Source organism: Oncorhynchus mykiss, chromosome 3 (genome assembly GCF_057628025.1).
Source record: "Oncorhynchus mykiss isolate SJ-2025 chromosome 3, ASM5762802v1, whole genome shotgun sequence".
In the NCBI taxonomy this organism is placed as follows: Eukaryota; Metazoa; Chordata; class Actinopteri; order Salmoniformes; family Salmonidae; genus Oncorhynchus; species Oncorhynchus mykiss.
The window spans coordinates 72,267,317-72,286,171 of record NC_143024.1 but is presented as its reverse complement, the minus strand read 5'-3'; the positions used below and the strand labels follow the sequence as shown (position 1 = coordinate 72,286,171).

The 18,855-nt window shown below is 44.8% G+C and overlaps 1 protein-coding gene across 3 annotated transcripts in view; it reads left to right on the top strand.

Annotated features, from left to right (window-relative positions):
* The window catches only part of kansl1l (KAT8 regulatory NSL complex subunit 1 like), a 43,747-nt gene that overhangs the window by 14,831 nt on the left and 10,061 nt on the right, over window positions 1-18,855 (top strand). For 2 of the 3 annotated variants that reach the window (XM_036974809.2, XM_036974808.2), the window contains 7 exons: window positions 2,329-2,505; window positions 3,195-3,316; window positions 6,705-6,882; window positions 9,381-9,531; window positions 12,682-12,831; window positions 16,584-16,748; window positions 18,338-18,438. In XM_036974809.2, coding sequence (XP_036830704.2) covers window positions 2,329-2,505; window positions 3,195-3,316; window positions 6,705-6,882; window positions 9,381-9,531; window positions 12,682-12,831; window positions 16,584-16,748; window positions 18,338-18,438 — 1,044 coding nt within the window. The remainder of the gene's footprint in view (window positions 1-2,328; window positions 2,506-3,194; window positions 3,317-6,704; window positions 6,883-9,380; window positions 9,532-12,681; window positions 12,832-16,583; window positions 16,749-18,337; window positions 18,439-18,855) is intronic. The other variant, XM_090230069.1, reaches the window with a different exon arrangement.

The window sequence follows — 18,855 nt, the reverse complement described above, 5'->3', positions numbered from 1 at the left end:
GCAGCCACTGGCTGCAAAAGGCGTGGATTTTTTAGGGGGCATCATGGCCACTCATAGGGGATGCCACTGGGAAATTTGAGCCATTATCAAGTGCTTGTCAAATTGTGAATGAGAGACTGTGTGTACAGCCTGCAGGAAAAACAAAGCAGAGCTCATTTTTTTAAATTTTTTTTATTTATTTATTTTACCTTTATTTAACCAGGCAAGTCAGTTAAGAACAAATTCTTATTTTCAATGACGGCCTGGGAACAGTGGGTTAACTGCCTGTTCAGGGGCAGAACGACAGATTTGTACCTTGTCAGCTCGGGGGTTTGAACTCACAACCTTCCGGTTACTAGTTCAACGCTCTAACCACTAGGCTACCCTGCCTTTCATGCAACTTTTTTCAAATCATTATTAGGCGCATCATGCAACCTTGCAATGTATTACAAATGTAAACATATAGCCCAACATTTGTATCACAACTAAAGTTACATAAATAACTCTAATCATATAGGAGGACCTGTTTTCTTTGTTAACCGCTCAACACAGAATAACAGCATGTGTGCACTCCCTCAAATCATTTAGAGAAAATATCCTTTCTATTTTATTCAGCTTTGTTCAATTGTATTCTTCATACTATAAAATAATGCCACGGAATTCTAAGCAAATCTTGTCTGCTAAATTAACTAGTGCAGCCCACAGCCATATGGCATATTCAGATCAGTGCCTAACATAAGGACAACTCAGAGTATGATATTCTGACATAGACTTCATTTTCATGTTTCTTTAGACCTGTCCAAAATAAATACTGGATTTATTGTGACTGTGTAGGCTATATTACATGGATTTATTGTGACTGTGTAGGCTATATTACATGGATTTATTGTGAAGGTGTAGGCTATTACATGGATTTATTGTGAAGGTGTAGGCTATATTACATGGATTTATTGTGACGGTGAAGGCTATATTACATGGATTTATTGTGACTGTGTAGGCTATATTACACAGATTTATTGTGACTGTGTAGGCTATCTTACATGGATTTATTGTGAAGGTGTAGGCTATTACATGGATTTATTGTGAAGGTGTAGGCTATTTTACATGGATTTATTGTGAAGGTGTAGGCTATATTACATGGATTTATTGTGAAGGTGTAGGCTATTACATGGATTTATTGTGAAGGTGTAGGCTATATTACATGGATTTATTGTGACGGTGAAGGCTATATTACATGGATTTATTGTGAAGGTGTAGGCTATATTACATGGATTTATTGTGACTGTGTAGGCTATATTACATGGATTTATTGTGACGGTGAAGGCTATATTACATGGATTTATTGTGAAGGTGTAGGCTATTACATGGATTTATTGTGAAGGTGTAGGCTATATTACATGGATTTATTGTGAAGTTGTAGGCTATATTACATGGGTTTATTGTGAAGGTGTAGGCTATATTACATGGATTTATTGTGAAGGTGTAGGCTATTACATGGATTTATTGTGAAGGTGTAGGCTATATTACATGGATTTATTGTGACGGTGAAGGCTATATTACATGGATTTATTGTGAAGGTGTAGGCTATATTACATGGATTTATTGTGACTGTGTAGGCTATATTACATGGATTTATTGTGACGGTGAAGGCTATATTACATGGATTTATTGTGAAGGTGTAGGCTATATTACATGGATTTATTGTGACTGTGTAGGCTATATTACATGGATTTATTGTGAAGGTGTAGGCTATATTACATGGATTTATTGTGACGATGTAGGCTATATTACATGGATTTATTGTGACCGTGTAGGCTATATTACATGGATTTATTGTGACCGTGTAGGCTATATTACATGGATTTATTGTGAAGGTGTAGGCTATATTACATGGATTTATTGTACTTTTTAAAATGTAGATGCTCCAAAGATCTGCATCAGTGGCTTGTAGGGAAGCCTTGGAGATGCTATGTGTTAAATGTGTTTATGTTAATTAATGGTCAATTACTGTCGGATATTGGCTTGACATTCACAGGCGGACAATTTCCTGACCGCCACAGACCTAGTCATGAGAGCCACCAGGAAACTCTAAACTCAATGACCTCAGTCAAGACCTTTGCTCTGAATCAGTGCTTGCTGGTGGCACTTTACATGCTCATAGTAATGGCTGGAACAGAATGAATGGAATGGTATGAAACACATGATTTCCTTGTGTTATTGCCATTCTGGTTACTCCATTCCAAGCAGCCATAATTATGAGCCGTCCTCCCCTCACCAGCCACCTCTGGTGTGTGAATATGCCCTTGTTGTGGAGTTGATGGCAGTGTGTGTGATTGTGTGTGGTCCCAGGGGGGTGTGGTCTTGGCAGAGTCGCAGCTGTTGATGGACAGGCAGATCCAGCAGACGTTACTAACGGAGACAGCAGGGTTGTCGTTCAGGGCGGGGGAGACCGCTAGAGACGCTCCCTTCGACTTGGAGAATGAACCCAGCAGCCCCACACGCCTCCTCAGGAACATACAGAGACAGGTACATTTTAACAGTAACATTGCAACCTAGGTTACTTTTTCAAATGAGCCCTCTGTCAGATGATACTGTATATAGTGGATGAGATTTATTTTTCTCCTTAGTTCAGTAGATACAGATCTTCAACGAAAACCTAAAATTAGATAAAGGGAACCTGAGTGAACAAATAAAACAACAATTACATAATTATTTCATAAACAAAGTTATGCACCACCCAATGCTCCTGTGTGAAAAAATAATTACCCTCTTACACTCAATAACTGGTTGTGCCACCTTTAGCTGCGGTTGACTGCAACCAAATGCTTCCTGTAGTTGTTGATCAGTCTCCCACGTTGCTGTGGAAGAATTTTGGCCCACTCTTCCATGCAGAACTGCTTTAACTCAGGGACATTTGTGGGTTTTCAAACATTAACTGCTCATTTCAAGTCCTTCAAGTTCATGTTTGAAACCCACAATTGTTGCTCAGTTAAAGCAGTTCTGCATGCAAGATTGGGCCAAAATTCCTCCACAGCGATTTGAGAGACTGATCAACAACTACATGAAGTGTTTGGTTGCAATCATTGCAGCACAACCAGTTATTGAAGATTTCCTAACATTTAGTATGAAAGAATATGCAAAAATAGAGAATCAAAGGGGTCAAATATTTTTTCATGGCACTGTGTAGAGGATGATGTGTTGTGTTGTCCTCTCAGAGTGCCCAACTGAGCCAAATCGTCAACAGCCTGATGCCTCCTCTGAACCTCTCTCCCTCCTCCTCTCCAATCTCTAAAGACTCCTGGAGGTGGAAAGGACAGACCAAGAGAGCCTTCAGCAGGTACACACACAATACACCCCGCCAGCCCACATTGTCCTCTCCTGCACAGTTTAGTTTATAGAATCACCTTACTCTTCCTGGGTTCCAACACCTATGGTAGATGCGTAACCAGGCCAGCCCAGTACAATACAATACAGTACAGCTTGGTTTGGCTCGACTCCGTTTGGCCCAGTAGTGTGAAAAGGGGAATGTTGACCTTAACCCACAATCATGCCAAAACCAGATATTCCCACTAAGCCTGTGTTTTCTCTAATTAATAGGCACCTCTTTTCCAATGAAAATATTTATTCTGTTATAATAGCTGCACCCTGTGCCTCTGTTGCATACTATGTCATGGTGAAAATCAATTGGGCTGTCAATCACTGACTGTCCACTGGTCCTTAAATGATCTGATTTAAAGGCCTTAATTCTTAATGTCTTTTATTCTGTTTTCAAAGGTCTTCAAAAAATGTGACAGAGAAGACCACAGTGTTTGCGTTATTGTGCCGCTGCTTAATTGCTGCCGCCATGGAAAAATAAACCAAATGTAACATGAAATAATACTCAAGACGGCTATCCACATGTGCGTCTCTGTGTGTATGCGTGTGTAACATCAGGTGCCATTGCGAGTCTGACCGTTGCCAGAGAAGAAAGAGCAAGGAAGCCTATACAATTTGATAGACAACACTAACTAGAGCTGAGATGATAAGCTGAAAATGACCGACACTGACATTGCCCTTTTTGCTTACACCGGTAATTTCAATGATTAGAATACACAACGTTCCTGATTTATTTTTGGGGTGTTCTAAAACCATTATCTGGTCAACAGTAATGTGCATTATCCTGCTTCCTGCAGTGCAAGCACAGTATCTGCCCTGTCCCTGTTTTGCTGCTGGCTCTTAATCCCGCTCCCCCCTTTACACACGGAGTGAAGGGAGAGATGCATTCTGATAAGCTCAAGCATACTGACAGTTAAGCAACATTTTGAAATATAATTTCAGGAAAGACTCATTTTTAAAAAAACGACTGAGTCTCAGCTTTATCTAAGTATAACAATTATTTCTCAACTGTCAATATAGAGGAAATAACATGACTTTACAAACGCAGTATGTTATTGAGATGATGTGTCAGCCTAGCGGAGCGTGCCATTTGCAGTGGTAGTCTATATAGACCTGCCTACCAATGGGAAGTTTTTGTAGGACATTTATCGTTGTATCAATTGCATGGCTAAAGCAACAATATTATATTAAGATTTAGCAATCTAGCTAATGTTTTTTCCTCAGGTGGGAAATTATGTCACATAGGCTGTAGCCTAGGCCAATATGCCCAAAAAACATTAAAGAAATGAATCTCTAAAGAGCCAGAAATATATTAGATGATTCTGGATCCTATTTTGACGTTGCACTTCAGAATATCTATAATGCATTCCCTTAACATGTTAGATGAAATGGCTAACTTCTTTAATTTCTTACTTGGCCCTGGAATAAGTCAGTCGTCCCCTCCCACGTAGCTACCTTGCTTTGAAGTATAGCCATTTGATACTTTATACACTGAATTATTTTAGACTAATGTGAAAACGCTCTAGCATAATATGTACAGGAGAGCTACTGGCTGTGTACCGGTAGTCTTTTGTTCCAGCCACACTCTAACACACCAGATTCTACAAATCAACTGCTCAACAGGACCTTGTTAAGCTGACGGGTGTGTTTGAGCAGTGCTGAATCAGAAGCCTGCATTGGCATGCTGACTGAATGTCCGCCAGAGAATGTATGTCGTTTTAGAGAAATTGGCAGATTTCAGACTACATGTAACCACGCCAGCCCAGGACCTCCACATCAGTCTTTTTCACCTGCAGGATCACCTGCGACCAGCCTTTCTGAGCATTTCTGTCTGTAATAACGCCTTTTTGAAGGGGAAAAACTCATTCTGATTGGCTGTGCCTGTCTCCCAAGTGGGTTTGCCTAGGCCCACCCATGGCTGCACCCCTGCTCAGTCATGTGAAATTCATAGATTAGGGCCTAATTTATTTATTTCAGTTGATTGATTTCATTATATGAACTGTAACTCTGTAAAATCATTGAAATTGTTGCATGTTGCGTTTGTTTTTGGATTGATATCGAAACCAAAATTCTGAAAACTTTGGATAGCCTAACAAATGCAGATGGGCAAACCTGATGCTTCAGCCATCTATAGCCTAGCCCTAGCCAGTATGCTAATAAATCTGTCTGACTTATTGCTAAACTAGCTCACCTACGTGTTATAAGAGCCAAGTAGGCTATAGCTTTGGTGAAGAGCTAGCCCTAAAAATACAACTTTTTGCCAACATGGGCTCCTTTCTGGAGGGAAATCTAGTAGGTGTGTGGTGCGCGCAGACATCAGTGTATTAAATTCCATTCCGAGTGGCATTAAAAAGGGTTTAAATTCATCTTCATGTAACCTGCAGATAACCTGCAATCAAAAGCCACATCAAATGTTTCCATACGAAATAAAAATAATATGGATTACTTAGATGCCAGAGATTAGATTCTGTAGAATCTAATTTCATACCTGTTTTTAATTAAAATTTTAAATGGAAATGATGTGACATAATGGCTTCTAGACAGCGCTGTTATAAGGCACCACCACTCCCTCTAAAAAGCTGGGGTTGAGTTTTTTGGATGGAACTGACTATCCTCAGGGGTGCTGTACTCTAGGACTTCTTCAGAGCTGATGTTTGTATTTCTGTCCCAGACAGCACAGCAGAGACGTATTTTGAGCACACCGTTTGTCTAGTTTTGATCCAAGATATTTCAAGCCCGTTCCAAAGAGGACTAGGAGGCGGGGTCGAGGAGGGCCAGGGAGGGTAACTAACTAAATCAGTTGACTTCCTGTAACAAAGGGAAACGTAAATATCCCACCAAGGCTGGAAATTACAGGCCCATAGTGAGTCAGTATCCACTAGTTTAGGCCCAAATGGCTCCCTATTTCCTATATAGTGCACTACTTTTGACCAGGGCCCATAATTATCTGGACAAAAGTATTACGCAATATAGAGAGATGGGTCCTGGTAGAAAGTAGTGGCCAAAGCCGTACTCTACAGCCCAGAGAGGACCTCAGATCTCCTATCCACCACTATGATATTCAACATGCTCCCTATCCTTAAAACAACCGGTGGAAAGGTTTTGTGTCCGGCTATGATTTGGATCAATAACATTAAGCTGAAGTTCTTCCTTCCTCTTGTCTTTTTTACTCTCAATAATTAAGTCTATGGATTTGTTCCAAATTGCACCCTATTCCCTATGTAGTGAACTATTTTGAACAGAGCCTTATGGACCCTGGTCCAAAGCAATGCACTATAAAGGGAATATGATGCTTTGGATGTCATGGAAATATAGATCACTGAGTGTCGTCGTCTGTTGTCCCCATGCAGGGGCCTGCTCCTGGGAGGATGTGACCCCTTCTCCCAGAAGGGACCCAAGAGGAGGAGAGTGAACCGCAGGAGGCCGCACTTCCTCCAAGTGGATGCCACCTGTGTCTCAGCCCGTACACGACCCCTGGTGACCTATCACAAACCTCGACTCTTCATTAACACCACCCACAGACAGCAGGTAGGGACCATTTTTTTAACCTCTGGGCCCATATTCATAAAGCATCTCACAGTAGGAGGGCTGATCTAGGATCAGTTTTGCCTTTAAGATCATGATGAATATAATAATGTGGACGGGGGGACCTGATTGTAGATTAGCACTCCTACATACGGCCCCTGATCTTCACCTCTCACTCAGGAGGCAAATCACTAACCACCACATCCTCAATGTGTGATGCTGATGCCTGGCTAAAGGCATCACACAAGACTGAAATACAGTGCATGTCTTTATTCCACGCATTTGGCCCAACCTGAGGTTAGAGGATAGTGTTGGCTGCCAATAATGAAATGTCAGAGGATTGAAGAAAAAAAAAACTATCCAAAATTAAATTAGGATTCGAGAGCTGTGTCTGCTGTGTCCCTAACGGTGTCATTTAGACACAAGCAGTCTCTGATTGATACATAATAGTCTAATCCTGATGATGTGAAGAGCTCTGTGTAGCAGTTGAACAAGACAAAGTGGAGCAGTGCATTTTTAATGTCAAACCCTGCATGACTGCTATTCCCTGCCACTGGTTTGGTCTGATCTAGCCTGGTTCCAGAACTGTTTGTGTTTTTGCCTCAGACCAGTTCTACGATGAGTTGGCAAGAGAGCAGAAACAGACTGGCATCATCCATCTAGTCTGTTCTGAGCTTTAAATATCAACCTGCTCCGATGTAGGGCTTCAACCTGCAACACACACAGCCCATAAGCCTCTGATCCAAAGTAGTGCAGTATATAGGGAATAAGGTGCCATTTGGGACATTCCCCCAGTGTATCTCCTCAGCCCTGCTGCTGACCCTCTAGGCCAGGGTTCCCAAATTGGCGGCTTGCGGGCCTAATTATTAGTAGAATTTTCATTGTTGGACATAAGACTGTAAAAACACCAGGAAATCAATGTGTACCTAACCTTAAACATCAATGCCTTTCTTAAAATTAATACACAAGTATATATTTTTAAACCAGCATATTTAGTTAATATTGCCTGCTAACATTAATTTATTTTAACTTTTTGTTTGGGCTGCATGGCTCGTTGCGAACTGTGTAAAGACAATTTCTTGCTAACAAAGACCGTAATTAATTTTCCAGAATTGTACATAATTATGACATAACATTGAAGGTTGTGCAATGTAACAGTCATATTTAGACTTAAGGATGCCACCCGTTAGATAAAATACGGAAAGGTTCCGCATTTCACTGAAAGAATAAACATTTTGTTTTCGAAATGATAGTTTCAAGATTTTACCATATTAACGACCTAAGGCTCGTATTTCTGTGTGTTATTATATTATAATAAAGTCTATAATTTGACATTTGATAGAGCAGTTTGACTGAGCGGTGGTAGGCAGCAGCAGGCTCGTAAGCATTCATTCAAACAGCACTTTCCTGCATTTGCCAACAGCTCTTCGCTGTGCTTCAAATATTGCGTTGTTTATAACTTCAAGCCTATCAACTACCGAGATTAGGCTGGCAATACTATAGTGCCTATAAGAACATCCAGTAGTCAAAGGTATATAAATTACAAATGGTATAGAGAGAAATAGTCCTATAATTCCTATAATAACTACAACCTAAAACTTCTTACCTGGGAATATTGAAGACTCATGTTAAAAGGAACTACCAGCTTTCATATGTTCTCTTGTTCCGAGCAAGGAACTTAAATGTTAGCTTTCTTACATGGCACATATTGCACTTTTACTTTCTTCTCCAACACTTTGTTTTTGCATTATTTAAACCAAATTGAACATGTTTCATTATTTATTTGAGACTAAATAGATGTTATTGATGTATTATATTATTTTAAAATAAGTGTTCATTCAGTATTGTTGTAATTTTCATTATTACATATATATATATATATATATAAAAAACCGATGACGATTAATCGGCCGATTTTATTTATATTTATATATATATATATATATATATATATATATATATATATATATATATATATATCGGCCAATTTAATCGGTATCGGTTTTTTTGGTCCTCCAATAATCCGTATTGCCGTTGAAAAATCATAATCGGTCGACCTCTAGTGCCAGGCAGGGGCGTCTCTCTCTGACTGGTGCTATTTATTACAGAGTAAGACAATGTGCCAAGCCTACTGAGATATTAGTAAAGGAAAGAGAAGAAAGCTGCTAGCTGAGCGGCTGGCTGCTCCTCCAGGTCATAGTGACTCACACAGCAACAACACAGTAAGGCTTCATGTTAGCAGAACTGAGAAACCAGCTGAGGTTGGGCTAAGTCACAACACCATGTTTAACCCTTCTGTACACAAATCCCTTTGTAAATTAGTTTCATATGGTGGTCATTGTCTCTGAAAGTGTTGCTATCTTCAAGAGCCACAGGTGGTTTGCGTTTAATAATAGTTTCCTTCATTAAATCAGTTGTATCCACAGGTCCTGGAGGTGTAGAGAGTAAGTTATTCTAGAATCTGAATGACTGTTTTTATTCATACCTCCTCTCTCCTGCAGGACTCAGCCTCCCTCTCCTCCTCCCTCTGTCCCACCTTTGTGTCCTGTGACCCCCTGGCCCTGTGTTCTGACCCAGCCTGTTCCTCCGGCAGCACCCTGATCTCCAGGACCAGTGGCTTTAGGACACTCCCTGTTCTCTCTCTCTCCTCAGGTAGGTACTCCTCTCCCTGTGCTGACAGATGATATGATACTCTGTGTTCTTGTGTAAGGCTAACTGGACTGTATGTAGGTATTTTGCGGTGACTGTATTAATATTCCATATGACAGTTGGGTCACGGTAATCTCCTCTTATGCACTCTGGACATGCTCAAACAACTGTCAGATTGCTAACAGCCTGGTACTCAGGGCTGTATTGTCCCTCCATCAGGTCGTAACAGCCTGATACTCAGGGCTGTATTGTCCCTCCATCAGGTCCTAACAGTCTGATACTCAGGGCTGTATTGTCCCTCCATCAGGTCGTAACAGCCTGGTACTCAGGGCTGTATTGTCCCTCCATCAGGTCGTAACAGCCTGGTACTCAGGGCTGTATTGTCCCTCCATCAGGTCCTAACAGTCTGGTACTCAGGGCTGTATTGTCCCTCCATCAGGTCTTAACAGTCTGGTACTCAGGGCTGTATTGTCCCTCCATCAGGTCCTAACAGTCTGGTACTCAGGGCTCTATTGTCCCTCTATCCACTCTGATGTCAATGCAAATGCAATCAAAAATCACATCAAACCCTTATCTAAACAGTATGTGCTTTTAAAACTCACCTCACTGTGATTGATCAATTTGAAGGAAGAAGTTCAACAACAGGTTGAAACTGAGTGGAAAACATGGTTGATGTGGATGTTGTTTTAAAGCCTTAACATAATGAAATGGACAGAGCTTTTTAAGGTGATGATTCATTCAAAGCATTTAAAGCTGCACTATGCAGAGACTTCTCAGCCGGTTCGTGGTTGCTAACATTCTAATAGTTTGCCTAATTTCAGTATATGTGACAAAACAAGCACGTATCGCGAAGAGAATCATTGTTACATATAAACCAGTGTTTCCCAATCCTGGTCCTTGAGTACCCCCAACAGTACACATATTTATTGTAAAGCTGGACAAACATACCTGATCCAACTTGTCAACTAATCATCAAGGTCTCAAGGGGTTGGATGAGGTGTGTTTGTCCAGCGCTATAACTAAAATGTGTACTGTTGGGGGTACGGTAGGACCAGTAAAGGGAAACACTGATTTGAACCGCTCGGAAATATCTTTTCCATAACCAAAAATATTGTATTTTCAGCTGTTTGAAGCTAGTGTACAAAACTGAAAGTAAAAGACGCAAAAGGAAACTGAAGAATGGGAACCATAGAAATAGAGCACACAGAACAGATCTACTGCTTCTTAGACTTGCTTTCAATTAAGAACGACAGATCTATAACAACTTTCTATGTGAATTTGGTGGGGTATCCCAAAAAGATACAGTACATATTGTAGCTTTAAGACTTTGCATGTTGAACACCAATACGCATATTATTGTCCATTTACAGATGTGAAATATTGAATACAGCACAGTGTATTCGGCAAAACATGTATTCTGTTACCCTGTCCTTCTCAAGCCCTTTAAATCACCTTCCCTGGTCTGTGTTTTCCTGTAACTCTATGTATTGTGCTGTGGAGGTTAAATCCCACGTACCCTCACTCTCAAAACAGCTCTCTCTGTTGTATGTGGAATGTAGACTGTAGAGTTATTAAGATGGGACAGGGGTGTCAAATCAACAATGCAGCTGTCAGCTCTACTCCGCACAGCTGTACTGTGATGAGGTTATTACTGGGAACTGGCTAGGAGTTGGTGTATTGGCTCTTATAATTTGGGTGGTTCAAGCCCTGAATGCTGATTGGCTGACAGCCGTGGTATATCAGACTGTATAATACGGGTATGACAAAACATGTATTTTTTACTGCCCTAATTACGTTGGTATCCAGTTTCTAATAGCAATAAGGCACCTCTGTGGTTTGTGGTAAATGGCCAATATACCACGTCTAAGGACTGTAAACCGGCACTCTTCATTGTGCAATAAAACAGCCCTTAGCCATGGTATATTGGCCATATACCACACCCCCACATGCCATATTGCTTAATTGTACAGGCGTGGGCAAACTGTTTGGCTCAAGGGCCATATCGGGATTTCGATTATTATTTTTTACAAATTTCATTGTGGGCCGTATGTAGTGAGGTAGATGGAGCGATTCAGAGTCATGCTCAAATCAAATCAAATCAAATCAAATTTTATTTGTCACATACACATGGTTAGCAGATGTTAATGCGAGTGTAGCGAAATGCTTGTGCTTCTAGTTCCGTCAATGCAGTAATAACAAGTAATCTAACTAACAATTCCAAAACTACTGTCTTGTACACAGTGTAAGGGGATAAAGAATATGTACATAAGGATATATGAATGAGTGATGGTACAGAGCAGCATAGGCAAGATACAGTAGATGGTATCGGGTACAGTATGTACAAATGAGATGAGTATGTAAACAAAGTGGCATAGTATAGTATAAAGTGGCTAGTGATACATGTATTACATAAGGATACCGTCGATGATATAGAGTACAGTATATACGTATGCATATGAGATGAATAATGTAGGGTAAGTAACATTTATATAAGGTAGCATTGTTTAAAGTGGCTAGTGATATATTTACATCATTTCCCATCAATTCCCATTATTAAAGTGGCTGGAGTTGAGTCAGTGTCAGTGTGTTGGCAGCAGCCACTCAGTGTTAGTGGTGGCTGTTTAACAGTCTGATGGCCTTGAGATAGAAGCTGTTTTTCAGTCTCTCGGTCCCAGCTTTGATGCACCTGTACTGACCTCGCCTTCTGGATGATAGCGGGGTGAACAGGCAGTGGCTCGGGTGGTTGATGTCCTTGATGATCTTTATGGCCTTCCTGTGACATCGGGTGGTGTAGGTGTCCTGGAGGGCAGGTAGTTTGCCCCCGGTGATGCGTTGTGCAGACCTCACTACCCTCTGGAGAGCCTTACGGTTGAGGGCGGTGCAGTTGCCATACCAGGCGGTGATACAGCCCGCCAGGATGCTCTCGATTGTGCATCTGTAGAAGTTTGTGAGTGCTTTTGGTGACAAGCCAAATTTCTTCAGCCTCCTGAGGTTGAAGAGGCGCTGCTGCGCCTTCTTCACGATGCTGTCTGTGTGAGTGGACCAATTCAATTGTTCAATTCATAATATTCTAGAATATTCTTCTTCTTCTAGTCCCCTCTTCAAACCTAATACAGTCAGTCAGCAGGTTTGGTCTGGATCTTCTCTCCACAGATAGCCTTCTGTCCCACCACCTCCAGAACGCTGCCCTGCTCAGAGAGGACTGGGTCCAGCGACCTCTACTACCGGTCAAGACAGAGTCCAGTCATGTCTACTACCACCACAGCTATATGGACAGGGGACACACTTCTCCATCAGGGTTCAGTGAGTAGCATCTAATAGACTATTACTAATGGTTTCAGAAAACAGTATGACCCGTCTTAAAACCAACAGTGTCCCCTGAAACCTGTCAGGGATTTTTCTTTGTTCTTCCTCATTTAAAGTAATAGATTGACAGTGATCTCAGCTATGCTGCTATCTTGTGTAAAGACTCCTACTGAGCTACCAGTGTAGATGCATTGGCTGTAATTCTCTTTTGGCATCTCACCAGGGGACTTTCACAGCAGTAAGCTCTGAGTCAGCCAGTCTAATCATTACTCTCCTGTTGCTCCTCGCTGCTTGCTCTGTTGGCTATTGACTGCGGGGGGTTAACGATCCTAAAGATTCCTAACGATCCTCACTGGGCTGAAGGGAGCGGTTCTGAGGCAGTGCGCTGTGGCTGGAGAGAAGGGCTGGCTTGAGGGGCTGGGGCACTGGCACATGGCTAATGAGAATTCGTTTTAGAGACCTAACTCACTCTGCTCCACTCGATTTCCTGCCAGCCTGAATCACCCCACATGGACAATGATTGATCTAAAAAACAAACATCACAATGAATATTCTACTGACATTTGCTATTATGTGGAAGATCACCGTCTCGTTTGCTTGAGGGGGTGATGTGGTGGGAGAGGGATGTGGGGGTGATGTGGTGGGAGAGGGACGTGGGGGTGATGTGGTGGGAGAGGGATGTGGGGGTGATGTGGTGGGAGAGGGATGTGGGGGTGATGTGGTGGGAGAGGGATGTGGGGAGATGTGGTAGGAGAGGGATGTGGGGAGATGTGGTAGGAGAGGGATGTGGGGGTGATGTGGTAGGAGAGGGATGTCGGGGAGATGTGGTGGGAGAGGGATGTGGGAGAGGCATGTGGTGGGAGAGGCATGTGGGAGAGATGTGGTGGGAGAGGGATGTGGTGGGAGAGGGATGTGGTGGGAGAGGGATGTGGGGGAGATGTGGTGGGAGAGGGATGTGGGGAGATGTGGTAGGAGAGGGATGTGGGGAGATGTGGTAGGAGAGGGATGTGGGGGTGATGTGGTGGGAGAGGGATGTGGGGGTGATGTGGTAGGAGAGGGATGTGGGGGTGATGTGGTGGAAGAGGGATGTGGGGGTGATGTGGTGGGAGAGGGATGTGGGGGAGATGTGGTGGGAGAGGGATGTGGGGAGATGTGGTGGGAGAGGGATGTGGGGGAGATGTGGTAGGAGAGGGATGTGGGGGTGATGTGGTGGGAGAGGCATGTGGTGGGAGAGGCATGTGGTGGGAGAGGCATGTGGTGGGAGAGGCATGTGGTGGGAGAGGCATGTGGTGGGAGAGGCATGTGGTGGGAGAGGCATGTGGTGGGAGAGGCATGTGGTGGGAGAGGGATGTGGTGGGAGAGGGATGTGGGGGTGATGTGGTGGGAGAGGGATGTGGGGGTGATGTGGTGGGAGAGGGATGTGGGGGTGATGTGGTAGGAGAGGGATGTGGGGGTGATGTGGTGGAAGAGGGATGTGGGGGTGATGTGGTGGGAGAGGGATGTGGTTGGAGAGGGATGTCGGGGAGATGTGGTGGGAGAGGGATGTCGGGAGAAGTGGTGCGAGAGGGATGTCGGGGAGATGTGGTGCGAGAGGGATGTCGGGGAGATGTGGTGCGAGAGGGATGTGGGGAAATGTGGTAGGAGAGGGATGTGAGAGAGATGTGGTGGGAGAGATGTGGTGGGAGAGGGATGTGGGGGAGATGTGGTGCGAGAGGGATGTGGGAGAGATGTGGTGGGAGAGGGATGTGTGAGAGGGATGTGTGAGAGGGGTGTGGTAGCAGAGGGATATGGGGGATATGTGGTGGGAGAGGGATGTGGGGGTGATGTGGTGGGAGAGGGATGTGGGGGTGATGTGGTGGGAGAGGGATGTGGGAGAGGGATGTGGTAGCAGAGGGATGTGGGGGATATGTGGTGGGGGAGATGTGGTAGCAGAGGGATGTGGGGGATATGTGGTGGGAGAGGGATGTGGGGGAGATGTGGTGGGAGAGGGATGTGGGGGAGGTGTGGTAGGAGAGGGATGTGGGGGAGGTGTGGTGGGAGAGGGATGTGGGGGTGATGTGGTAGGAGAGGGATGTGGGGGTGATGTGGTGGAAGAGGGATGTGGGGGTGATGTGGTGGGAGAGGGATGTGGTTGGAGAGGGATGTCGGGGAGATGTGGTGGGAGAGGGATGTCGGGGAGAAGTGGTGCGAGAGGGATGTCGGGGGGATGTGGTGCGAGAGGGATGTGGGGAGATGTGGTGGGAGAGGGATGTGGGGGAGATGTGGTGCGAGAGGGATGTGGGAGAGATGTGGTGGGAGAGGGATGTGTGAGAGGGGTGTGGTAGCAGAGGGATGTGGGGGATATGTGGTGGGAGATGGATGTGGGGGTGATGTGGTGGGAGAGGGATGTGGGGGTGATGTGGTGGGAGAGGGATGTGGGGGTGATGTAGTGGGAGAGGGATGTGGGAGAGGGATGTGGTGGGAGAGGGATGTGGTAGCAGAGGGATGTGGGGGATATGTGGTGGGAGAGGGATGTGGTAGCAGAGGGATGTGGGGGATATGTGGTGGGAGAGGGATGTGGGGGAGATGTGGTGGGAGAGGGATGTGGGGGAGGTGTGGTAGAAGAGGGATGTGGGGGAGGTGTGTAGGAGAGGGATGTGGTAGGAGAGGGATGTGGGGGAGATGTGGTAGGGGAGGGATGTGGGGGAGATGTGGTAGGGGGGGTGATGTGGTGGGAGAGGGATGTGGGGGTGATGTGGTGGGAGAGGGATGTGGGGGTGATGTGGTGGGAGAGGGATGTGGGAGAGGGATGTGGTAGCAGAGGGATGTGGGGGATATGTGGTGGGGGAGATGTGGTGGGAGAGGGATGTGGTAGCAGAGGGATGTGGGGGAGGTGTGGTGCGAGAGGGATGTGGGGGAGGTGTGGTAGGAGAGGGATGTGGGGGAGGTGTGGTAGGAGAGGGATGTGGGGGAGATGTGGTAGGAGACGGATGTGGGGGAGATGTGGTAGGAGACGGATGTGGGGGAGATGTGGTAGGAGACGGATGTGGGGGAGATTTGGTAGGGGAGGGATGTGGGGGAGGTGTGGTGCGAGAGGGATGTGGGGGAGGTGTGGTGCGAGAGGGATGTGGGGGAGGTGTGGTGCGAGAGGGATGTGGGGGAGGTGTGGTGCGAGAGGGATGTGGGGGAGGTGTGGTGGGAGAGGGATGTGGGGGAGATGTGGGGAGATGTGGTGTGGGGAGATGTGGTGGGAGAGGGATGTGGGGGAGATGTGGTAGGAGAGGGATGTGGGGGAGATGGAGGGGGAGAGGGGAAGATGTTGTCAGAGAGGAGGGGGAGATGTTGAGAGATGAAAGCTGCAGTTATTGTCCTGCTTATCTGGCCATGACAGGCAGGCAGCACGACGGTGGCAGTTTGAGGCATTATTTAGGATTCAGTACCACTTGTCCTGTTCAGTCCTGCAACCTTACAGCCCACACTGCAGATGACATCTATGTAATTATCAGCCGCCCAACCCCGAACAACATATCTGTAATCCTAACAATGAAACAGGCCCAAGACAAAGACCTTGATTGTTTGTAGAACTGAAGTGGGAAAGCGTTGAGAAGGAATATGTCTAACCTAATGGGATTAATAGTTCAACATTAGACTGATATGTTATTATAGGCTACTCTCTAACCAAGCCTTGTAATCCTATGGGGGTTTGGAGGGTGGTTTCAGACAGGGGAATTTTCGTCTGTTGCTTTAACTTGGCTGCTGTGTCATTCCAGATTGCAGCCACAAGCAGCATGGGAGGAACCGGAGGGGAGTGGCCAGGGGTGTGTCACCTGTCAGATGGGCGGGCTCTGCTCAGACCCCACACAGGAAGGCTTATTGTGGAGGGAGGAAAAGGAGACACACCCACAAGACCATAGAAGGTACACTACATGACAAAAGTACGTGGACACCTGCTCGTTGAACATCTCATTCCAAATTCATGGGCAGTAATATTGAATTAGTCCCCCCCCCCCCTTTTGCTTTTTTAACAACCTTCACTCTTCTGGGAAGGTTTCCACTAGATGTTAAAACATGGCTGAAGGTACTTGCATTAGTGAGGTTGGCCTTGATGTTGGGCTTGCAGTCGGCGTTCCAACTCATTCCAAAGGTGTTCGATTGAGGTCAGGCCTCTGTGCAGGCCAGTCAAATTCTGCCACAGAACACATAATTTCTGTATGGACCACGCTTTGTGCATGGGGGCATTGTCATGCTGAAACAGGAAAGGGCCTTCCCAAAACTGTTGCCACAAAGTGGGAAGCACAGAATCGTCTAGATTGTCATTGTATGCTGTAGCGTTGACTGCCCTTTACTGGAACGAAGAGGACTAGCCCGAACCATGGAAAACAGCCCCAGACCATTGTTCCTCCTCCACCAATGCATTGGGACAGGTAGCGTTCTCCTGGCATCCGCCAAACCCAGATTTGTCTGTCTGACTGCCAGATTGTGAAGCCGGATGATCACTCCAGAGAACACATATCCAGAGTCCAATGGCAGCGAGTTTACACCACTCCAGACGATTCTTGGTATTGCACATGGTGATCTTAGGCTTGTGTGCGGCTGCTCGGCCATCGAAACCCATTTCACGAAGCTCCCAACGAAAAGTTTTTGTGCTGATGTTGCTTCAGAGGCAGTATGGAACTCTGTATTGAGTGTTGCAACCGATGACATGATTTTTACGCGTTAACACTCGGTGGTTCCGTTCTGTGATCTTGTGTGGCCTACCACTTCGTGGCTGAGTCGTTGTTGCTCCAAGACGTTTTCACTTCACAATAACAGCACTTTCAGTTGACCGGGACAGCTCTAGCAGGGCAGACGTTTGACAAACTGACTTGTTGGAAAGGTGTAATCCTATGACGGTGCCACGTTGAAAGTCACTGAGTTCTTCAGTAAGACCAATTTACTGCCAATGTTTGTCTATGGAGATTGCATGGCTGGGTCCCCATTTTTATACACCTGTCAGCAACGGATGTGGCTGAAATAGCCGAATTCACTTAATTGAAGGGGTGATCCCTGGGATGGGATTTTTCCTTGATTAATCAGGAATTTCTGCTTTTTAGGCATTTGTCCTCCATTAATTTCTAATAGAAACGGACCTATCCCCTAGTTAAGTCATGATTTCCCTGATTTTCTATGTTGTCCTGATCATATCCAACTTACATGTTAGGCTCCCTAGTGGCGTAGCGGTCTAAGGCACTGCATATCAGTGTAAGAGGCTTCACTACAGGCCCTGGTTCGAATCCAGGCTGTATCACATCCGGCCGATTGGGAGTCTCATAGTGCGGCGCACAATTGGTCCGGGGTAGGCCGTCATTGTAAATAAGAATTTGTTCTTAACTGACTTCCCTAGTTAAATAAAGGTAACATTAAAAATATATATATATACATGCATGTAGCCTGCTGTTGTAGTTATGTATTCACTACACATATGATATGTAGCCTGTTACAGAGCAACCCATGATGTTCACAGTAATGTGTTGTTTGTCTATAGATGAGGAGGACCTCTTGTCTCAGCTGTCAGACCCTGAGGACAGTCCAGATGAGAGCCTGGAGGATGCTGTTACACCCCAGACCTCACACACACACAAACAGGTACTACACACACACACACACACACACATTATAGCTTCAATACTGCCTGGCTACTTGTGTGCATTATAGCTCCAATACTGCCTTCCAACTGTCGTGGAGAGTTTACAAGAACTTGTGAATTCAATATAGGCTTTTAATACAAACATATCAGAAGCCTAGATGGTCCGCGGAACACACACTTTTCCAGAGCACTGACTCTGTATTTATACACATACAACATATGAGTCCATACCACATGCAAATGGAGTTACTTCCCTCAGTCCATCTGCCACCATTATCTTTCAATCTGTGCTTCCTGCTTGTTCACACCCAATAATGCCCATATCTGCTTTCAGATATGGGCATTATAATGGTGACAGGACCTCTTCATGTCCCAAAAATAATACATGCCCATCTTATCCTATGGGCCCCTTATGT